The sequence below is a fragment of the Falco cherrug genome, chromosome 5 (genome assembly GCF_023634085.1).
Source record: "Falco cherrug isolate bFalChe1 chromosome 5, bFalChe1.pri, whole genome shotgun sequence".
Taxonomy (NCBI): domain Eukaryota; kingdom Metazoa; phylum Chordata; class Aves; order Falconiformes; family Falconidae; genus Falco; species Falco cherrug.
Window position 1 is genome coordinate 25928349 of NC_073701.1, and position 22831 is coordinate 25951179.

Here is a 22831-nt window from a genome sequence, read left to right on the forward strand (position 1 = left end):
TGATCTTCTACTGCTCTGAAACACCACCACACACCCCCCTTAGATGCTAATAGCATGTCAAATAAAGCCATTCTATTCTGAATAGTATTTTCTGCTAATTTTGATACTTCCTCCTATGATGTGGACGCTGCATCCCAGGTCTCATTTCCTATTTTCTCTACTATTGCTGATACATTTATTATAGCTTTTTTGAGCTCACTTACTCCTAACCGTGCTGTAGGTCTTTCAGTCAAAGGATTACTTCTCTTGTGTCTCTTCATATGTGATCATACCCATAATCCTGGTGCCAATTCTTCGACTGTAGTTAAATTGGGTAATATGGCTCCTAAAGTACGAACTCCTGACCAATGTACAGGTAAGGCCTTTCTTGCTTTTGTGCCGCTGATCCAATACCAGTCTGTTCCTTCTGTGACTGGCCAAGATCAGACTTGGGTTTTAAGAACTGGTGTCAAAACATCAATTGTATTATTATTATATTTTGGTTATTTCCAAATGAAAGTTGGATAACCTGTTTTGCTATCTAATTTACTTATTCCTTTTGGGGCACTGGATACCCCAAGTGCAATAATTTGCTGGGAGATTGGGGTAGTTACTTCCCGTTCCTTGTCTTCTATTCCTCGGCTTATATTGAAAGACTTATTTGTCCACAATTCTCCCCAAGAGACGTTAGCAGTGGTGGGAATCCCAGTTAGAGGTATTCCGTTTTCTGAGGTTTCTGGGAGGTGTGTACAGACCCAACAATTGTTTTTGCTCACTATTTGTATCATTTTCTGTCCTCCCAAGGATCCTTTCGTGGCTGCTTCTTAGGATTCCTGCATTGTCCTATCACTAGCTAAGCAAAGGACAGCAATTTATAGGAGTATTTTTTTGTTACAAGGAAGTTAGTGTTTCTCTAGATGTGCTCTATCATTACTAGCTCTTATTAGTAGTATGCAATAATGCAAAATGAACTAGATTATACTTAAGAATTAAAGATGTGATTTTTCAAAATCCCTTGTACGCTTCATCAAAGTTTAGAAATTTTTAATTTACAGTCCCCAGTTTACTTAGTGATCCACTGTTTCATCACTCTGTAATATATTCAGGAGTCTGTTCCTAATTTCAGTGCTATGTCAGTAGGCAGACCAAACAATATATGGTCCTTTCCACTTCTCTTTTAGGGGTTTGTCTTTCGAACTTTGAGGCAAACCAAATCTCCTGGTCAAAACTGATGCACTGGGGAGTTCAAAGGTAAAGGAGCTCTTTGGTTCACATATCTTAATGACCTGTCTCCTCTCATTGGTACAGCAAGGGAAAGCTGCTGTCCATCCTGAAAAGGTGTCTACTAAAACAAGCAAATACGTAAGTATTTACTGATTGCAGCTTGGTGACTTAGGAAAATCTATTTGCTAGTGTTCCCTAGGAGTAAATTCCTGTGTTGGTGAGAAGGCATTCCCATGAGTTTACATGCATACAGCTGAAGTGTGGCACCCTACTTGTTGCAGCCCGCACTGTCAGTCCTTTAGCTGGATACAGGCTAGGCTTCTTTCACAGTGCAATAGAATCATTTAGGTTGGAAAAGACCTTTGCGATATCAGGTCCAACCATTAACCTGGCACTGCCAAGTCTATGGCTAAACCATGTGGCTAGACACATCTATCTGATGGAGAGGGTGCTCTGTCTGGCGCAGGTAGAGATTGTGATGTTGGCAGGGTAACTTAAGGCACTGGTACACGGGTCTTGACTACTGCTGTCTACTCGAGAGTGTTTTCCTCTTAAGTATTTCATGCTTCTTTTATACTCCTATTGAATACTTTTTTGTTTCAAAACTGTCTTTGATCTTCTCGAGTTACTATTTAATCTAGATGATGATTGTATTCTGCAGCGATGAGAGATGGGACGCTGTTTGATGCAAACAAATGTCGATTTATTGTACACAAGCACGAGTTTATATATATTTTCAGAAGCTGCACGCTTTTAAACAGATTGGTTCTTTAAGCTAAGCATTGCATACTAGGCAATCCCTGATTGGTGGTTAACTACAAACAAAGGACACTTTTTAAGTGTTTACAGTCATCAATTAACAGCAAGGTGTTACCTCTCCTTGGCACCAAGGGGCCACCCCCACTCCCCTGTCCTCTCTTATGACTCATCATGTTAATTGTTGTGTCTATTCACACTCCTTGTCCTCCCAGGCACATTCCCCTCAGCTAACTGATTGCCATGCATGGTCCTAATTTCCAGGCCTGCTCTTGCAGTATTCCTCTTCAACACCATCAGTTGGTGGTTGATAAGCATCTTTGCTTTTGACTTGATAATTTTGAGCAGATGCCCTCCCAATAAACCAGTCTTTAGCATTCAGACACACCAGGTATTAAAAAGTAAAAGTTACTTTTACTTTACCAGGTATTGTTATCCACCCCATTTGTCAGAGGTTGACTATAGCAGCAACCCCAGAATAAGTTCTCCCAGCCTGTTACAGTCCACAAGATCCGTGTATTGGTACTTAACAGACCATGCTTATGCCACGGGGGCTTGAACAACACCTACCTGTCTTTGTGTTGACATAGCCTGGCGATGGATGCTTACCTCCATAACAATTTTTAAGGTGGTGGGGATCTTCAGTGTTTTGATCCTCTGCTGCTGGTCTTAGCCCACAGTTGGTGAGCTATCTTTTTATACCCTTTAATTTCAGCAACCAACCTGCTTTCTGCATTTTCTGACTCTCTATTTGAACTGATTGTCCATGTTCCCTGGTGAATCACAGAAACCAATTGACAGGTCAGCAGTTTACCTGATGATCGTCATGCAGGTGTCTTAGCTGTTGTCTTTTTGCATTTACCATTTAACTGAAATGCTGAATACATTAATGCTAAATACATTAATACTACCAAGCTGCTTTCTGCAGAAATGGTGTTGACAGGTCAGTAGTTTACCTGATGATCATCATGCAGGTGTCTTAGCTGCTATGTTGTTGCATTTACCATTTAACTGAAACGCTGAATACATTAATGCTAAATACATTAATACTACCAAGCTGCTTTCTGCAGAAATGGTGTTTGCTCGGGGCTGGCCATTCAGTTACTGTCCAGTCTTGGCACAGTAGTTTCCACACCATGGTTCTGTGGCGTCTTGCTGCATTTGTGTTAACTTTTTCTTCCAGCAATGTGTAGGACAAGGGGTGTGACCTCGTGAGTCCACTCCATGTCCACTGTCTTTTTGACTGGTGATAGTGAACTGGTTTTGGGTGTGCTTTCTATACTCTAGGTGTCAACTGTTACTGTGATCTTGGTTGGTCCCTCATGAGTCTGACACATTGCTGAGTCTCATATTCTCCCTGTGTTTTCCCTGTTATGTGTTTTCTGGCTCCAGTGTGCACATGTACAGACTTTAGTGTTAAGTTACAGTGTTCAGTGAATGAAGTATTAAATCTTTGCTGGAATGTCTTAGCCAATCCAATAGATCAACTGTAGAGGAATTATAGAGGAATGCAGCTGGGTTAATTAACATTGGTAATATACAGCTGTGGGCTTCCTTCAAGAGCGGTGGGTTGGCTGATGTGGATAATGTGCAGCTGTGGCTGGTTCCTGTTAAGTAGTTAAATAGCTCTAAGGGGGATGGAAGAGGAGCTCTGGATGAAGAGAGACCTGGAAGAAGAAGAGGGAGGAGAGAGAGCGCCTGGGACATAGGAGAAACAAGGAGAGGCCCTGGGAGAAGCAGAGAGAAGAACGGGGCCCAGATGAGGAGAGGCTGCTGGAAGAGGCCAGACACAGCAGAGAGAAGCAGCAGGGTGGACTGGCCTGAAGAGGATGAAGAAACAGCACAGACAGTAGATGAACCTTTGAAACCTTGTGGGGGATCAGTGGCTGTGCCAGGGCAAGGTGTGGGAGCTACTTCTTGAAGTTAACCTGGTATGGGATGGTAAAAGCCTTGTTGCAGCTGGCTAGTTTTGCTAGTGCTGCGACAATCAACTGCCTGTAACAATTTATTCTGTGTTTTAGGCTTCATTTGTTTTCTTCTCTATGTATTTTCTTAGAGGAGGGCCTCTCAGAAGTAATTAGTAACAAACATTGGCAATAAAAATTGAGGTCTTTCCTATCAGAAATTAATTTAGATGTTTTGTGTAGATTAAGGCTATTAGAAAACAGAAGGAAATGTAACCTTCCACTGTTTGGATGTATTGTTCCTTTTCCCCTTTATAGAAACCTGTAGCAGTTAAACTTGCTGGGCTTTATATTATATAAAGTACTGAGGCCTGAGAAACAGGCCCTGAGACAAAGTTGACCTCCAGATGAACCTACCAACCAAATATTTTTATATATATTTAGTATTCGATCATTAATGGAATATGCATGATTGTTAGTGAAATATGTATGATCATTAGCAAAAGATGTAGCTCAGATAAAATATAATCATTAGCAAAGACAGAGTGCATCCTTCCTTGCTTAAAGGCAGGTGGTCAAGGCCTCGAAACCAGACACATGGCCTTGTTTGGAAACTGGTGGTTAAAATCGGGTAGGTAAAGGAAACCCACTTGGTTCCTCCCTGAGCCCTGGCCAGGCTTTGGTGGGATTGGAAAGGAGAGTGAAACCAGATGTTTCTGCATTTGTAATTTGTAATTATGTGAGCTTGTTTATTCAACAGTATGAAACTTGGACCTTTTTGCAGTGGCTTTGGAGACCTCACCTACAAGGGGATGCCCTGCACAGGACTTCCCAATTGCTGGGACAGGCCTGCCAAATCCTCACTGCAACAGGGGCTCCCCAGTGACTGCAGATCTGGGTGACGGTAGCGTATTAGGGTGATTGGTGATGTATCTTTTTTAATCACTATAGCTAACCTTACGTAGTAATGATTAGGTGCATTACCTTGTCTCGTTTTATTCTTATAGTCTGCTGTATATAGTAGTAATTAGATGCCTTGCCTTGTCTTATTCTTGCTATATTATTTCACTTACTATTCTATTGCTTTAAATGTAAGTAAAGATAATCTCACTTCTTTAACTTGGTGTCTGTGTCTGTTGTGCTGACCCTGTCTATTGGCAAAACAATAGATGACCCAAATTCCCCTGAAACCTTTCTGTGAGGTGAACGTGAGGTGTCTCTGCAGAGTGATTCAGAGTCACTACATAAGACAGAGGCCAGAGCCACACCTAAAACTATTTGACAGAGAAGTCTACGTGTAGCTGTTTTAGTTGAATGCTAGATTTGTTGAAGAGCTGTGCTGTTACTTCCTGCTTTCAGTGGGGATGTCTCTCCATTCCCTTTCTATGCATTGTCAATCAAAAGTTGGCAGTTGCCTGTGTGGTAGTTGCTGGTGGTTTCTGAGGCTTGTGGTCAAGGTGAGGAAGTAGCAGGTGAAGGAGTGGAGCAATCGTATGTGCTTTCAGAGTTTTGTACTGATAATGAACCTCTCAAATGGTCTTCCTAAGACAAGTGCTTTCTGCCAAATGCCACTTTTTAAAGTAGCATGTTTTGTTGTATTGGTTATAAAAATGTTAAGATTGTCATCAGTCACAAACTTAATTTTCTTAATCCAGCTAATAATGATGATGAACTGTGGTTGTACTGATTTTTATGGTCTTGACAGTGACAAGACTTGGGTTTACTCTTGGCAAAGTTGTGTGTTACACATAGTCAATATTTTTCCTCTGTTCAGCAAGAATTTTACAGTTACTACTAGTTGGCATCTTAATCTTGTTTATATACCTCGATCATATTTCTGGAATGTATAAATGTCTTTAAATTTCTTCAGCAGTAATCTAATTCAAGGACATGGTTGTTTTATCCTCTGATTATTTTTCAGGAAATACCCAGTGTATCATTAGCAGTCTGAAATCTTTAGCTTGGATGCAAAAGCCTGTTTTCTCATTCCTGCATCACTGTAAGTATTGCCTTAATAATGTTATTGATGTTTTTTACAAATTTCACATGCGACTTTGTTTTCCTGTTTTCTTTTCTTATTGGTGTCTTTGAGAGTGGAACAAGTAAAAGAGAGAGTGAAGGAAGATAGAGCTATCTTTGAATCTTGATGTAAGACCTGGAAAATTATAAAGCTTGTGTCTCTTACAGGCCAGATCTGAGTGATGCTTCTAATTTCTACGTTTGAAGTCAGGAGAGTCTTAAAATCTAAAAGAGCCCATGAAAGAGAAAATTAGGAGCCTTGAGTGATCTGGGAGAAATTACCTGAAACATTTTGTTGGGAAATTGTCTTTACACCCTGCATAAAGTGAGGTGTTTGCTCTGTGCTAGGTGGGTTTGACCATACTGAGAGGAACTTACTGACATGCAAGCAGCATTCATGCTTGTAGGTTGTCATGTTTCTTTGTGCCTTTCTGTTCTTGAAGACTGAAATAATATTTGTTTTGAAGATGTTGTCTTTTAACAAGTTCCCAGAGGTTGTTCAGAAGTAACATGCTCACCCAGTTGGGCTTTTGGTAATCAATGTAAATTCAGGAATATAACATATGAAGAGTTAGAGATTTGTGACTTCACCTCCTGGAGGTGTATTTATTGCAATAGTAGAGGTGATGATATAATCTCTATGCTTCATGCCTTCTGCTGGCTGAGTAAGTCAGAATTAGGGGTGCTTTACTTGTAGCTACATGTGCTGTTCACTACAGTCACAGAGTCATCTTCCTCAAATATTAGTAACCGCTCACAGTGTAGCAGAAGGGCAAATGACATGTAAAATAAAAACAAGTGGGCCACATTATTATGAGAGATCTTCACTGAACCCAAATTAATTTTATCTTTTGTTTTCTTTGAAGGTGTAATTGAAGTTGAATCTTCTTGTCTGAAAACTGAGTGACCTGTGTTTTATATCTATATATATAAATACGTGCTGCTTATGCTCAGCTCTTGAGCATTGCTAATTGTATCATGTTATGCAAAATACATTGGGTTTTTTCCGTTGGTTTTGGGTGAGAAGGTAAATACAGCAATCTATAGTTAAATTAAAAAGTTGAATGACAATAGAATTAACGGACTAATGTGAGGATTTTGTTATTCATCAGACAGTCAATAGAATTGTTAGTTGCTACTCTGTCATTTTGTACCTTAACCGTGTTCTGGCAAATAATTTATGCAACTTGACAACTTTGATGTCCATGGGATGTGCCAATGGAGTTGCCCTTCTGCTTAGCAATTCAAGTTCAATGGTTTTGTTCATATTGCATTCTAAATTACTCCTTGGTAAGTGAAATAGGTTTTGATCGAAAGATCAAAGTTTGAATGTTGGTTTTTTTTTCCTTAGCATTTTAGTTTTTGGCTGAAGAAAAAGAAATTAAGAAAAGATGGACTGGAATGCAAGATCACTCCAGAATGCTGATGCAAAGAAGAACCTGCAAAATGAAGAAGCATGTCACAATCAGTTGCTTTGTAATGCACATGATTTTCCTCAGACAAACATCTGTTCCTCTAAAAATGCATGCACTTGTGCTGGAAATAACCAAATGGTGTATCTGCCAACTAGCAATGTTGCCTTCCCTTTTGTAAATTCTGAAGGACTCAAAACTTCAGATCAGGCCTTACCAGAAGCATCTGTAGCTGGTAATGATTTATTTATTTCTAAATACTCAGTTAATCGACATCCACCACCCTACTTACCAATAGCTCCAAAACCTCCCAATCATACACCACGTTTGCAGGCAGAGATGACTCGGGCTTCTTGGCCAAACTCTGACGCCTACTTTTGTCCCCTTAGACAGTTACCTCCCCTGTCTTCTCAAATAAACACTGGAAATAACATGAGGAATGTACTCCGGGAACCTCAGTATGTCACCACAAACAGTTACACTGTGCAGCCACAAATACTGCAGCATAATTCTGTGAGAACTACAACATTATATCAAAGTAACATTCATTCCCAGAATAATTCTGTGTCCCTTGGTACATCTGGGCACCATGTCCAAAGCCATATGTATCATCCCAACACTCAGTTTAAAGTTGTACAATCGCTGAATCAAGATACTGAAGCAAATGTCCAGCTGCTACAACAATATCGACCAAGTCAGTTGGGATCAGAAACTCCTAGAGGATGTTGTGCACCATCTTTGTTGCCTGCCAACTGTGATTCAAGAGCTGCAGCACAATCTTCAATAGGTGTTCCACATGCTGTTCAAAATGTGCCTAATGGATACGCCTTTAGCCAACAGAGGCACCCATCAGATCCAAAAAATGCTTCTGGTTTTAACAGTTTTCAGCAATGCTATCAGAAACAGCAATCTGGGTCAGTCAGTCAATCAGTTAGGAATGTCTGTAATTCAAGGGGAAATGTGACAGCAAATCGGCCCTTTAATGAAATGCCTGTGCCACCCACCGGCATTTCCAAAGAACTGTATGAGATTGTACAAGAAATGGAAACTCTTTCTTCAGTGACTGCTTCAAAGCAACTTAGTGAACCTGTTTCAGTTCAGGAAGGCCAGACTAGTAGTTTAACGAATAGGCCTGTTAATTCTCAAATTTGTTCAGCAGCAGCAGTAGATGGAAAAACAATTACAAAGGACAGATTAGTTTGGGAAGCTCAAAGGCTGCACACTATTAAAAAAAAATGTGTCCTGCTTGAAAGGATGCATCATTACAGAAGGAAACTCTTATCAGCTTCAGAACATGACAAAGGTACTCCCCTGCTTCCTCCAAGTTATCAGGCTACTGTTGCCAATTGTCTTCCGTGGATGCCCAATGGAACTCTATCACCTTCCCCATCTGAAACAGCGAAGACTGAGTGTCCAATACTTAACTCTTCACCTGAAGAAAAAAATGACAAAAAAGCTGATGCTGATAACAGAGGATTAGAGGTGACTCAAAGTGACTCTCAGGTGGAGCAAGGAAGCCTTTCAAGCCCTGCTCCTATTCCCTCTCAGAGCAAACTACCAACTCAATTAAATAATCTTGAGAGCACTCCCATACCAGAACAAAAGGATTCATATGCCTTGGCCTCATCTCAAAACTTTGTGACATCCTTGAACAATGCTTCATGTTTTAGTCAAGTGGATAGCTCTGTCAAAACAGCATCAAAGAATGTGCCAGCTAACCCCAAGAACTCATCATTTCTTCAGTTTGTATTGAGCAGCACAAATGTATTGAAAGAGAAGACAGCTGGTGCTACTGCTGATAAAATACTGACAAGTCTCTTGTGCAGTGAGAAACCACTGGTAGGTGTATCTGTCTCGGGTGGAAACTTACTAAAAGACACTAGTGAGAAGAATGTAGAAAGTGTGAAAGGTGAGCAGCCATTTATTGTTGACACAAACTCTTCTGTGTCAGAAACAACTGAATCTGGTGAAGTTAAATTCCAGAGTGATGTGGCTCAGAAAAAAACGCCATTTCCTGAAAATAAATCTGTTAAACAGAACAATTATCATTACTCTATGGAAGAGCTAACTGCATGCCTGGACTTGTGGAAAAAACATTCGTCAGAATCTGTAAGTGTGCAAAATAGTCAGGTAAATGAAAGTCCCACAGCAAATCAGATTTCACTGCACATCCAAAATGCAAAAAATAGAGAACAAAATAATGTTCTTGTTAGTACAGATGAAGCAATTTTGCCTGTAACAACTGCTTCTGTAGGACAAAAAGTTGATACTTTAAGTTGCAATTTCATAAAAAGCGTTGAACTCCAAGTTGCAGTTGTCTCTCCTTTAGTACTTTCCAAACAGAGAACACAGAGTGAGCAGGCAGACAAAGGTCCAACATCTGCAGGTAAAACTTCTCCAGTGATTGATTCAGGAAGCATATGTAGCTTGCAAGAAGAGGGGAAAAGTGGTTTAAGTGTGGTAAATACCAGTAAAGGAACAATAGATACTGCTAGGTCATCACCTAGTGATTGTGTTCTGGTACAGAAGGTGGACCCGCATTTGCAACAGCCAAAATTAGCTGATGGAAACATAGCAAAAACCAGCGTGAATGCAAAAGGTTCATATGGTGAAAACCAAAGGGAAGCTACTAGTCAATCGGCACAAGATGCCAGAGGAAATCTGCAGCCTGAATTACAAAACAAGCCACCTCTTCCTGAACTGGGCATAAATTTTTCTAGTCAAATTGTTCAGGAAGGTATAAAAGACCATAAAGACAAGCAAGCTGTGTTAGAGACAGGAGATGAATCCACAGCAGTGTTGGGAGAACAGATGTTTTGTATTTCTGGTGTATGTTCTCTTGTTGAAGGTGATAGATTTTATAACCCACAAATAGCAAGTATCTTCAAGTCAGTCCCTGAGACAAATGCACCAAATGGTACCTCATCAGAAGGAAATGCAACTGACCCAAGACAAAAGGAACGACAGCTGGACTTACGTAAAAATAAGCTGAGCAATAATGCTCCCCAGAAAGAGACCTTGCTGCAAAAGATGTTGAATGAATCGTCAAGCTGCATGAGGAAAGCGGGTAAGATTTTGGATGGTATCACAACTAGTAATTTGGAGAAAGGAAGCAGTGGCAGTCCTCTTAAAACAGTTTCTACCTCAGAACAAAAAAAGTCATTCAATGCATCTTTCAAGCATCCTAAAAATTACTTGGAAATGCTTGCTGGCATAAACCAGGAGCTAGCTCAACGTACACCAGATGTCTCAATCAGTGTAACTGCTGAAAGAAATGTGTTTGCTGTTCAAAGGGGCAACAGTAAACAAAATAACATATCCAGTAAAACTAGCACAGAAAAAGACATGAACGTTTTTGGAGCAGAACCCATTAAATGTCTAAATGATCAGTTGTCCGAACTAGTGAAAGAGTTTCCGTATGGCATTGAAGGTGCCAATAGGCTGACAAAAGAACCAGTACAAAATGATTCTGTGGCTGAGCGGATGGAGAGTCAGCTTCAGAAAGAGACTCAGATCTGTGACAAGAATCCTCCTTCGAAGGATCCAGTAGATCAGATAAAAATTGTAGCATTAAGCGCTGATCAAATGCAAGAACTGTTTCCTGAACGCAACCCGAGTTCCTCTAGTGACAGCAAGACAGTAGTGAGTCAACAGTCAGAAAAGGCTTCAGCTGAGGAGAACCTTGAAGGTAGTATTCAGCCTCATCAGAGTCTATGTGAGAAGAAAGAAACCCCACAAAAAACCTCCAACCCCAGGAGAAAAAAAATTGAAAATTGTTCTTTAATGGGTTTGCTATCTGTAACACATACAACGCCCTGGAGTCCTGGTAAATTGGGAATGTCTGGTTCAGAGAAAAATGCTGATCAGCTTTCAAAAGCTGAAAATACTAGCTCTCTACAGAGACAAGAAGACAACAGTAAATCTGATGCTGAAATGAAGAACAGCTGTACAGTGGGAAACCTGCAGATTTCTGAAAAAATCCCAAATACTGATAGCAAAAATAAAAAAGATACTTGCGAATACACCTCTGTAATGAACAGAAAAGCTGAGCTAAAGGTGAATGATGAATGCAAATCACTTGCAACAGAACAGGAAAAAATTGGACCACTTAATTCCTCTGAGAACCAGGATGTTGATAAAGCTAAAAAGAGTAGCTGGAAGGAAGAGCTGCAAATTGACAGAGCGTTCCCATTGTTAGGCAAAGAACTTAATTCTGACAAAAAAGATCATCAGACAGCCTTGGAAGAGTTGTCAGAGAAAGCTGGCCATCCAGATGCAGACAACATAACCAAGTCATCTGAAAAGCAAGAGACAGTTTTCAAAATGGAGTCCCTTTCAAAAGATAAAACCAAACCAGGTTTGGCAGTGAAATCCAAAACTGATATTCACAAATGTACAGAGTCAGTAACTGTTGAAATTAAGCACGCTGAAGTCATTCAAGGACAAAAAATTAAAACCTGTCAAGAGAACTCATCTGAAGAACAGAACTGTAGGAAAGAAAAGGAGATACTTGGGCAAGATGTAGGAATTAACATCAAAGAGAAAGCCAAATTGTCAGCAGAAATAAAACATAAAAAGCTGAATGGTCATCGTGCTGATGCTATGAAGTTCCCATATTTTGGCGCTATAGACTTTAAGTCAAGAAACCCTAAATATTCTCCGCATAAATCTATGAAAGTTTATCCTTCACAGGAGCAGCCATACAAACGGAAGAGGAAAGAAAATGTGATTGGGAGGAGAGACCCTAAGAAAACAAAAGTGGAAGAGGAAAAACTGAAAGAATCTGAAGCAAAGAATTCCAAGCAGCTTTCACGTAATTGCACGGTAAATACTGACAAAGCTAAAAGACTCAAAGCAGAAAATGGCTGGAAATCAAAGAGTTCATTAGCAGATCTCTCTGTGCTTAAGCTACAGAGAAAAAGGGCTCGATCTACTACCGTCTCTAAAAACTACTTTTCTAACAAAGAGAGATGTCATGATGGTCAAAACGGAGACAAATGCTCTGAGAAAACGTTTCCTGATAAAAATTTGCTATATTTAAATAGAAGAAATAACAGATTAAAATTGCATCTTCAAAAGGAACCAAAAAAACACTATCTGAACAGAGTGGGATTTAAACGTATGGCACAGGAATGCATATATCTGACAAAACTGGAGACGTCACCTGTCAGACCTGTCCGGCATATAAAGCCCAAAGTGTCACAAAACGATGCAAAAAGAGGTGCTTCTCTCTCAGAAGTTGAGAAATCATGCAAAATAGAAGTACTTGAATTTAAGTTGTGTCCAGAGATACTGTTCAGAGAACCAAGCACTGGTGAAGAAAGCTTAGCCACAAAGAATTCCTTGGAAAGAGAGAAGGCCATTGTGGCAGGTATGATGCTATCTTGATTATTAATCTGTAAGTAAATTGATTTGCAAGTAAAAAGTATTTTTTATATATATATACTGCTTCTAAATTCATGGTACACAGAACTACAGAGTGAAAACGCGGGACTCGAGAAGCTGAAGGTTGCAATAGCTTAGCTAGCTTTCTGACAGACTGTAGCTGTGTGTTAAGCTGAAAAAGAATGAGTCTTTTTCCTTCAATTTAATGTTTTATTCCTTTTCCTTAAGTTTTACAGAATACAGAGTAGTTCAGAGCATGTCAGTTTCAAGTAAAATTGAGAAGGCTTAACCTGCTTGCACAAGGTAGCTTGTCTTGTTCATAGAAAGCAGATTCCCTTGGCGTAGTTACCAAAGGTGATCTGATCTGTGTTCAGCTTTCACCTGGTTGTAAATAAGTCTGGCTGGGTAGATGGGGGAGAGGAAGATCTTTTGGAGCACTGAGATGGAGAGAGGGCTTGGGCCAGACGTATCCTGCACACTGTTTCTGTGACCTTTGCTGTGTATGCTTTAAGCTGCCTTCTTTGCTCCTCTTCTTCCCTATCCTGAATCTTTCAACGTTTAATATGGTGCATTGTGAAGCATATTTGTGTCAAATGTAGCATTTTGATTTTAGATAAAGCCAAATCTTAAGTTGTATGTATCAACACTTGTAGTCACTTTCACACCCAAATTTCCTTTTGCATGTGCTGGTCTATCTGCTAAAGCTTGATGCTGAATAGAGACCGAAACTTGTGATATACCAACCTCAAAACATTTTTTAAATTTTCTCTTTAGGTGTCAAAAGTAAAAAAGAAGATTGGTTAAAATGTAATCCAGTGAAGCAAAAAAAGCTGGAAGAGATCTTTACAGGTGAAATGACTCATTATTTATTTTGAAATATAAGTTAAATACTCTTTGCTTGATTTCAAATAGCTTGATTTACAGTAGCAAATCTTAATTAAGAATTTTAACTTATTCTTTACTAGCTCTGCTGCTGAAATGGAAGCTGTAGAGTGGACATATGAGTTTCAAAGATTTGTGGAGATTTTTATTGCTGTAAGAATTTGTTGTTGGAAACTATTGGAATTTTCCTGCCTACATGTGTGCAGTTGAATCAGAAGTAGCACTGGTGACAAGATGCAAGTACAATTTTAAACTGTAGGTAAAAACCAAGCTAACCCTTTCCCACTTTAAAATGTAGGAAGTAATGTAACAAAATCTAGTGTGAGCCGATAAACCAAAAACTGTTGTTTTAATTTTATTTGGCTTTCACAGCAAGTTGACGCTGTCTGTGCATACACCCATGCTCACAGGTACTGGGACCTTTGTGTCCCAATAGTATGGACAGGATTACTTGTATGACACACAGAGGGAAAGTGGTGCCACTATTACATCTTTCTTGTTTCTCTTGATTGGCAAATTACTTTTTAGATGGTCTTTTGTACCCTTTAGGAGTCAATAGTTTGAACAGTGACATCTTTAATCTCAAGATCTTGGTTGTTCCATCCTTTGTAAATCTTGAGTGAGGTGGCTCCCCACTGTCTTTGTTTCTTTGCTTTAGATACCTTTCTAGCTATAATCCTGTTTTCCTACTGGTCTCACAGGGAGCAAAATGATGCATTCAGCATGCTGTAACCTTGTTAGACTTATCAGAGTGCAAATCCTCTGCTGACAAGTTATCTGTGGTGTGGTCTTGATGCAGGCAATGCATTTTGCAGTTTTTACATCTTTTATTGCTGTCGCATGTGTCCTTGGCTATTGGTGCCTGTCATTAATTCTTTTAGCCCTTTGTCTTGTTTCTCTCTTGCTTTTACAAATGCACATCTTCATTCATACCTTTCTTAGTATTCTTTAGAAATCTCTCTTACAAAGACACCCAAACAACCATTTGGTGCTTAAGGATGCTTGGAGATTGATTTAAATCTGAGGTGCCTGGTGCTTTAGGAAGGATGTTTGTGGCATTCTTTTTGCAATGGATGGCCTTAAGTACCACATACATTAGGAGCAGTCATTTGATACTCTTCGACTTTTGGTTTAACCTCCCTCTTTGTCTGTCTTTCAGCTGAGGACAGTATTCCACTTGATACAGCTATACAGATCCTGGATGGCGGTGGTGAGGCTCCTCACACTCCAAACAAAGACTCAAAAGAGATGTTTCAGGCCTACAGGAAGATGTATCTGGAAAAAAAGATGCAAAAGCCATGATAGCACTCCTGTGTCATAGGTCTTATTCAATATAACTGGGAAAAACATGCCAACACTAAATGCTTTTTCCTGTTTACTTCATATTTCTGAATAATAGTAAAACAAAAAAAATATATTTTTTTGGTTGTTTGCAATTTCCCCCCCATTGCCTCATATTTGTGAATGATTGAGTTCTTATTTTGTGTTTGTTGCACAAATATGCTGAAAATGCCATTGTCAAATATATTGTTTCTTTTTGGCATATTTGAATCTCTTTTAAAAGACGCAGGAGTTAGTTGAACCTTGACAAAACCCCTCAAACTCACTTAAATTGTCATATTCTTTGTTTTCAGATTCTAGAAAATTTCTGCTTTCCATTGCTGGCAGTGGAAAAATATTGCTACTGGAAAGGGATTGCAGTGGATTCCCAAGCACTACACCTTCATTTTCTATTTATGCTAGTCTGGTTGTGGTGCTTCTAACAAGGCTTTCTGTTATTGTAGAAACTTTTTTTTTTTAAATGTAAACTGGGAATACAAATATAAAATCCTCAAAAAAACCATACAGGTCAGGGGATTCCACAAAGTATTTATGCTGCTATGTAGTTTTCTTACTTTTCTCTTTGTGGAACTTGTACAAATTGAACTCTCAGTTCTTCATCTGAACACAATGCTGTAAACCGATAGTTGACTAAGACTTCTCTTGTTTTTCTCTCCTCTTTTTTCACACTTAGAAGAAAAGTGCTGTTGTTGAAGCGCTGGGAGTTTGAATTCACTCCTGTCTGGACTACGTTGCTCGCTTTAACCAGACTGTAATTAATGTCTTTGTAAAATGTTCACTGTGACATAAGAGTTTTCTTTGTTGCTGGATATCTTTTGTTTAAGTGCCTTTTCATTATTGTTCAGAGTTTTGAATGAAATCATATTTTTTCAGAAATTTGGTACTTGATTCTTTCTATCTGTTTAAACCTTTATACTGAAAGTAAGAACTCAGTAGATATTTCACTGTATGATTTTTATACTTGAAATAAACTTTTGAAGGCTATGCCTTGTCTTTTTTTTTTTTAGTTTAAAAGTATAAAGTTGTGTTTATTGCAGTTAATTAAAATAGTCATTTGAGATATTCCTGTAGATGCAAACCAGCTTTAAAATAAGTGCCAGATCTTTCTTCTTAAGAGGTTTCATAGTTGCAAGTGAGGACTGGACTTGAGTACAAGCTTTCTCTAGTGATCTCCTTAACAGCACATACTTACACTTCAGAAAACACCAGGAATGTTTTTCTCTTCAGCATCTTGCCCCCTCCCACCCAGCTCTGACTTGGAAATTGGTTGTCATGAGTACTTAAAAAGCCTTCAGTACTGCTCCATTTCTCAAGATCTGTGCTTGTAGGCATCTTGGCTACAATTACCCAGGGGAACGTAATGTTATAATTTCCTAGCTCTATCTGTATGCTGAATGAAAAATTGGCTTTTGGGGATGAAGTCCTCCCCTTACATCATGTGTATGTTTCTTCTCTCAAACTAGGGAACTGTTCAGGAGGTTAACTCCCTTTCTGTCTGGCACAGCTATCCCAATAACTTTTCTTGCTGCATGCCCAGCTATTAGTCTGGGGGGAACATTGCCACTGGAGGATTTTGTAATAATGTTGGCAACTCTGAGAAGGTTTTTGTTTGCATTTTCTTGAGAGTTTAGCGGCTGTATTAACTGCCTGTATTAAGGAAGATTCATTGTAGCCTTAAGTGTACCCAGTACAAACAAGACATAGTTCTGCCAAGTATTTGTTTTGGGTTTTGTTCTGCATAATGATACATGAGCCTGACTTAAATGCTTGAGTGAATTCTTTTCAATGGGAAATTATTCAATCCATCGACCCATGACGATTATATTCTAAATACTTGGAGAAGTTTGCTCACTGGCCCAGTGCACACAATAAGTGAGAATGCTAGTTTTGAGTCTCAGTGGCTGCATCTTCTTTCTTTTCTACCAAGGACTGAATCTTGGCTCTGTGACCATGTTTACACAATGACTTGTGCCTGCACTGCTTGGGTGCGGCTGGGATCTTTGGGGTAGAGTGGCCACATCCTGTCTGCTCGGTTCACGTGTTGGGTCACTAGCTATTCCGTAAGCCTTTGCACTTAAAGTACTTTGCACTTTATGGCATGCCTGTAGCCTGTGCTATGCTTGCTGTGTAATTCCAGCATGCACCTGCATACTTAGAGAACTGTACCAGATGCTCTAACTCTGCTGCCATTTCTCCTGCTTCTTACTGAATAGTGAATGCTGTACCACTTATCTAAAGGATGGCGCACCTATGTTTAGTTACAGTCGGGACATGTCCAAGGACCCTTATTGCCCCATGATGGATGTACAGACTGCTAAGTCCTTGGGTTGGTTGTCTTTAGAAGGGACATTTTGTCTTAGATTCCTGTTGTACATGCAACGTGGCGAAGATGGAGGCTTTGAACATGGCCACTAAGGAATAGAGTCTGCGCAGAGACAGCTCCTCAAGGACAATGTCCAGGCACAAGATATGTTCATGTTGTTAACTTGATCCCTGTCCTGCCTGCCTTGGTTGGGTGCTGTAGGGATGAGGCTTTGCCTGGTGAGGCCCCCCCAGCCTTGCCAGTCATAACCTCCCTTGGCTTCTTGCTTCTGTTTCAGTTTTACGTTGCTATGGCACTAGTAAGTCAAGTGCATGGGAAAGGGTGTTGGGACTGTAAAACAGCCTGCATCATCATGCACCTCAAGCCTTCCCATGTCCCCTGGGGGACTATCCTCTGTCCTCCAATTATAAATGCTAGTAAAAAAGTCATAAATAGCATTCTCCTTAAAAATAAAATTAAAGTCCCTCTGCCATAGCAACACTTGTTAACAGACTACAAGCTGAAATCTGGAAAAAATAATCTTTGTAACAAAGTAATCTTGCAGTAAGTCACCACAGAAGATGGTCTTCAGACCAAAATGGGGAGATACAGCTAATAAGGAGTAAAACAGTACTCTGCATGTTAATTGGCTCATAGTGCCTTTCCCTTACGTCCCATTAGATATTTTTCAGAAAGAAATCAGCCGCAACTGTACTCTCACCCAGTAACTTTGGACTCTTGACCAATATCAAGCAAAACCTGTAGAAGTGTAGTGGGTTTGCATGGCAAGGTTTTGGTAGCAGGGGAGCTTCTGTGGGGAGCTGCTAGAAGCTTCCCCTATGTCTGGTGGAGCCAATGCCAAGCAGCTCCAAGATGTACTCACCACTGGCCAAGGCTGAGCCCATGAATGATGGTGGTGGTAGTGCCTCTGGGATAACATATTTAATAAGGCCAGGGGGAAAACAGTCTTCAGAGCAAATTGCAGCAAAAGAGAGAAGTGAGAATATGCAAGAGCAACTCTGCAGACACGCAGGTCAGTGAAGAAGGAGGGGGAGGAGGTGCTTCAGGTGCTGGAGCAGAGATTCCCTTGCAGCCTGTGGTGAGGACCTGTGGCGAGGCAGGCTGTGACCATGGTGGAGCAGATATCCACCTGCAGCCCATGGAGGAGCCCACACTGGAGCAGGTGAGTGCCCAAAGGAGGCTGCAACCTGTGAGAAGCCCATACTGAAACAGGTTTGCTGGCAGGACCTGTGACCTTGTGAAGGACCTGCAGCCCATGGGAAAGACATGTTGGAGAAGTTAATGGAGAACTGTCTTCTGTGGGAGGGACCCAATACTGGAGCAGGGGAAGAGTGTGAGGAGGAAGGAGTGACAGAGGCAACATGTGATGAACTGACCGTGAGCCCCATTCCCGGTCCCCTGTGACACCTGGGGGGAGGAGGTAGAGAAATTGGGAGTGAAGTTAAGCCCAGGAAGAAGGGAGAGGGGTGAAGGTGGTTTAAATTTTTTATTTTAGTTCTCATTATCCTACTCTGATTTGATTGGTAGTAAATTCCCTAAGTGAATCTGTTTTGCCTGTGACGATAATTGCTTGAGTGATTCCTTATCTTGACCCACGAGCCTTTTGTTTTATTTTCTCTCCCCTGTCGGCTTAAGGAGGGGGAGTGATAGAGTGGCTTTGGGGGGCACCAGGCATCCAGCCAGGGTCACACCACCACCCCCCACGAGAAGGTAACACTGATTGCTGCGATGGAGAGACGGGACGCAGCTTGATGCAAACAAATGTCGATTTATTGTACACAATCACGAGTTTATATATGTTTTCAGAAGCTGCACGCTTTAAACAGATTGGTTCTTTAAGCTAAGCATTGCATACTAGACAATCCCCGATTGGTTAACAACAAACAAAGGACACTTTAAGTAAGTTTCTACAGTCAGCAATTAGCACAAACTTTGTTACTTCTCCTTTGGCGCCATCTGTTCCTCATCTCCTTATCTCTTCTCGGCATGACTCATCCTGTTGGTTGTTATCTGTTCACATTCCTTGTCCTCCCAAGGTTTATAGCCGACAAGTTCTAAGATGTCCCCATTTGGACTGTACTCGGAGACTGGCTCCTCAGGCCTTGTCCCACAGCTGATGGCTGGTTCGAGATGGAGAAAAATGATGAGTCCTTCCTTCCCCCAACACTGTGGTAAAGGCAAGAAGTCAGCCCTCGGGTTAGCCCACAGGTTGGTATACATGTGGTTTCCAGCTAGCCACAAGAGATGCTGGCTTATACCTTACTAGGGAACAATATGGAATGAAGTTAGGGTGCTGTATTTGGGCCAAAACAACAAAGTCTCTTGCTCTTTAGAATTTCAGATACTGTCCTGAACTTCAGGCACTGCAGAAACAAGATGCAGTGTTACCAGAAGCAATAGAAGAATAGGCAAGAAAAAGAAGAATAGGCAAGGAGAATTTATTGCAGGATTCAACTTTCAACTGAACCAAAATTAAGTTTGGTGCTTGTTCATGCTCAAAGACATAAGGAAATAGAAAGAACAGTAGCAATACAAACCTGAAAGATGTTGTTAGGTCCATAGTGTTGTCTCAGGAGGACCTTGAGGAACAGACAAAACAATATAGATTTGAAATATCAGACTGCAAATACAATGGATACATATGAAGACTAAGATAAATACCTGTGTGTGCAATCATTCTGCAAGTAGCAAGAAAAAAGAATGCTCTTCTTAGACCCCAGCAGGAGATAGATTGTGGCCCACCATGGAAATCTGTCTTCCAGGACATTTAATTAGAACCAAAATGAAAGTAAAAAATATTTGATGGGCATAGCAGACATATTCTGTAGGTGGATGGAGGTTTTCCTAATACAAACTAGTAGGACTGCAACAACAGCTTGTCAGCTGGTAGAATTGGCATTTTCCTATAAATAGGAAAATCCTAACTGGATCTGGCAGTATGCTTTACAGGAAACTACCGCAAAACTGTCCATAAATATAATGTGTAAGAGATTAATGTTCCTTGCTGCACACAGTTCTTAGTGCAGGAGGAAGAGACAAATGGAATCATCATACCAATATTAAGAATCCCTGTGTCAGTAAATCAGCAAAGATCATCTGCTTCCAAATAGGAGTAAATATCAACACAGTAAGAAAAAGACGATAACAAGACAGCAAAAATCATATAGGTAGAAAAAAACCCAGGTCTTTTTCTGTTCATTATCACAACTGGCTTGCCAAGGCATATTGACAAAGGGAAAATTGTCTGATCTTATCAACATGGAATAAATTGTTCAGTGGCAGTTATCCTTGAGATATGTCAGGGGTTGTTATACATTTGTAATTTGTCAAGCTCCATAAACAAATGTCCTTTAATGAAATTTGCAATTTGGGATGCCATATTCAGCAGGTTGCTGTTATTTTAAACTGCTCTATACAGTTTCAGTCTCCAGTGTATTAACTTGCCAATATTAGAATATCTTTGATAAATTGCCGTGACTGATAAATTGGCCGCTGTCCATTCAGACAGCTGCTCAGAGGAAAATACCTGTAAGGAGCAGCATGATGACTACAAGGGGGACCTACAGGAAACAGCATAAAAAGCCTGAAGACCATCTGCTCCATAGAAGAAGCACTCTGGATACATGCACAGAAGTTGCATGTTAACATCAAACCTCTTGTTATGGTCATGCTGGCTTGGCACGGACCTGCACAGCAACAGACCAAACACGACCATCTCTGGTGCTCTCTGCTTCACCTATGGGCATCTCCAGCAGCTGCAGTATAGATGGGTAGCTCGGCAGAAGACCCAGCAAGAAAAGCTTTCTGTTGGGAAACCTGATGTTGCTTCTCAGCATTTCTGTTCTGCATCTCATGCAGCTAACTGTGGTGAACCTGTTCTGATGTACAAGTACATCCAAAGCAAATTTCTTCTCTGATAAGACCTTAAACAGCTACAGACAAGACTTAAACATGTGTTAAGTCCCTAAACCTTAGATTTAAAAATATTATGACAAAAAGATAGTCTTTATAGAAAGAATATGGGAAAGAGAGCTCAAATAAAGCACAAAATTACAACATGCTTTAATATCTGGAAATGACTATATATAAAAATAAGGTTAGTTCTAAGGGTTTAATGGCTCTGTAAACTTTGCTGATTTTGTGGTATTAATGTTGAAAGACATCTTTATACTCTGCTATAACAATATATATTCTGGGTAGCTCACTACTGTCTCTCACCTAGACGTGTTTTGATGTAATGAGGAACATGAAAGAGATGTTTAGTAATGACTGCAACCCGAGGATACTTGTACTACGAGTAATATACTTGTAATACTAGCCCCAGAATGCTTTTGACTTGTATTTATTTGGCACTGAGATGACAGGTTTCCATACACAGTGTAAAGAAGGGCTCTCAAGGAAAAAAAAACAACCAAAAACCAAAGAAGGTAAGTCTTATTACTGTCCAGTGGAGATGCACTCTGCTGGATTAGTGCAAGTGGCTTTCAGCTTTTCTGTACTCCTGGGATGTTTTGTTGCAAGGGATATAAGAAACTGCAGAGAGATGTTCTGCAGTATTTTGACGAGAACCTTGCTTACTCAGTGGTCTGTGTGTTGGGAACAGAGAAGGGCCAAATGCATAGTCAATGGTGACTGGATGTATGGACGCTATAGCTGCAAGTGCTGTCTCCTACATGGAGCTGGTCAGAGGTCTTCCTGGGATTTCAGCAGAAGAAATCCCTGCTGTCTTTCTGTAGCCCTGTCTTCTTTGTAACTCTTTCTTGGTTGCTACACACATTCATGATTAATTCTGATGTGGATACAACTTATAGAAAGCACAAAGTGGATTAAAACTGTGCCATTTTGCTTCTTGAAGCTTCTCTTTTGAAAGATCTGACTTTTGAAAGGTGACTGAGAGGTCAACTTCTTGATGAATAAACTTGAAATTAGCAAACAGGTATGTGTTTGCAGAGCTCCTTGGTTTAGTCAGGCTGAGATGTCCCTTTGGTTCTGACTCTAGGCAATGCCTTAATGAGAGAGTCTGGGAAGAAACCTGGAGGGTAAAACATTATAACAGCATGCTAGTGGTTTCTTATTTGATTAATAAAATGGACTGATTTTTTTCCCCTGACAATAGGTATATAATTTTGTATTGGATGTTAGTGGCAAGGTTTTGGCAGTGGGGATGCTGCAGGGGGTGCCTCTGTGGAAGGAGGCCAGGAGATGCCCTGGCTCCAGCTGGGTCCACAATGCATCCACCTCAGAACACAGCTGCGACCATGACCCAAACTGGTGGTTCCTCTAGAATAACATATTTAAGAGAGGGTAGAGGACACCAAAGAGAGAATGAGAAACAAAAGAATGAGAAACAGTAGAAGGAGCACCAAAGTTAGAGGAGGAGGTGCTCCATGGTAGAGCAGATATTCCCTAAGTAACTGCTGCCCATGGAGGACCCAGACTAGAGAAAATACTTCCTCAGAGGAACTGCGGCCCATGGATGAGCCTATGACAAAGCAGGAACACCCTCAAAGAGACTGCAGGTCATGGAGGACCTATGCTGGAGCACAGGAAAGAGCAGCAGAGAAACTTCAATGGTTTGATCCCAACTCCCTGCACTGCCTGTTGCC

General features: G+C 40.5%; 1 protein-coding gene across 4 annotated transcripts in view; it reads left to right on the forward strand.

Moving 5' to 3' along the window:
* Positions 1–15886, forward strand: part of RESF1 (retroelement silencing factor 1) — a 39357-nt gene extending 23471 nt beyond the window's left edge. For 3 of the 4 annotated variants that reach the window (XM_055710788.1, XM_055710787.1, XM_027807706.2), the window contains 4 exons: positions 5785–5862; positions 7234–12665; positions 13454–13528; positions 14721–15886. In XM_055710788.1, the coding sequence (XP_055566763.1) occupies positions 7274–12665; positions 13454–13528; positions 14721–14863 (5610 nt within the window). In that variant the 5' untranslated portion in view covers positions 5785–5862; positions 7234–7273 and the 3' untranslated portion in view covers positions 14864–15886. The remainder of the gene's footprint in view (positions 1–5784; positions 5863–7233; positions 12666–13453; positions 13529–14720) is intronic. The other variant, XM_055710789.1, reaches the window with a different exon arrangement.
* The last annotated feature ends 6945 nt before the right edge of the window (positions 15887–22831 follow it).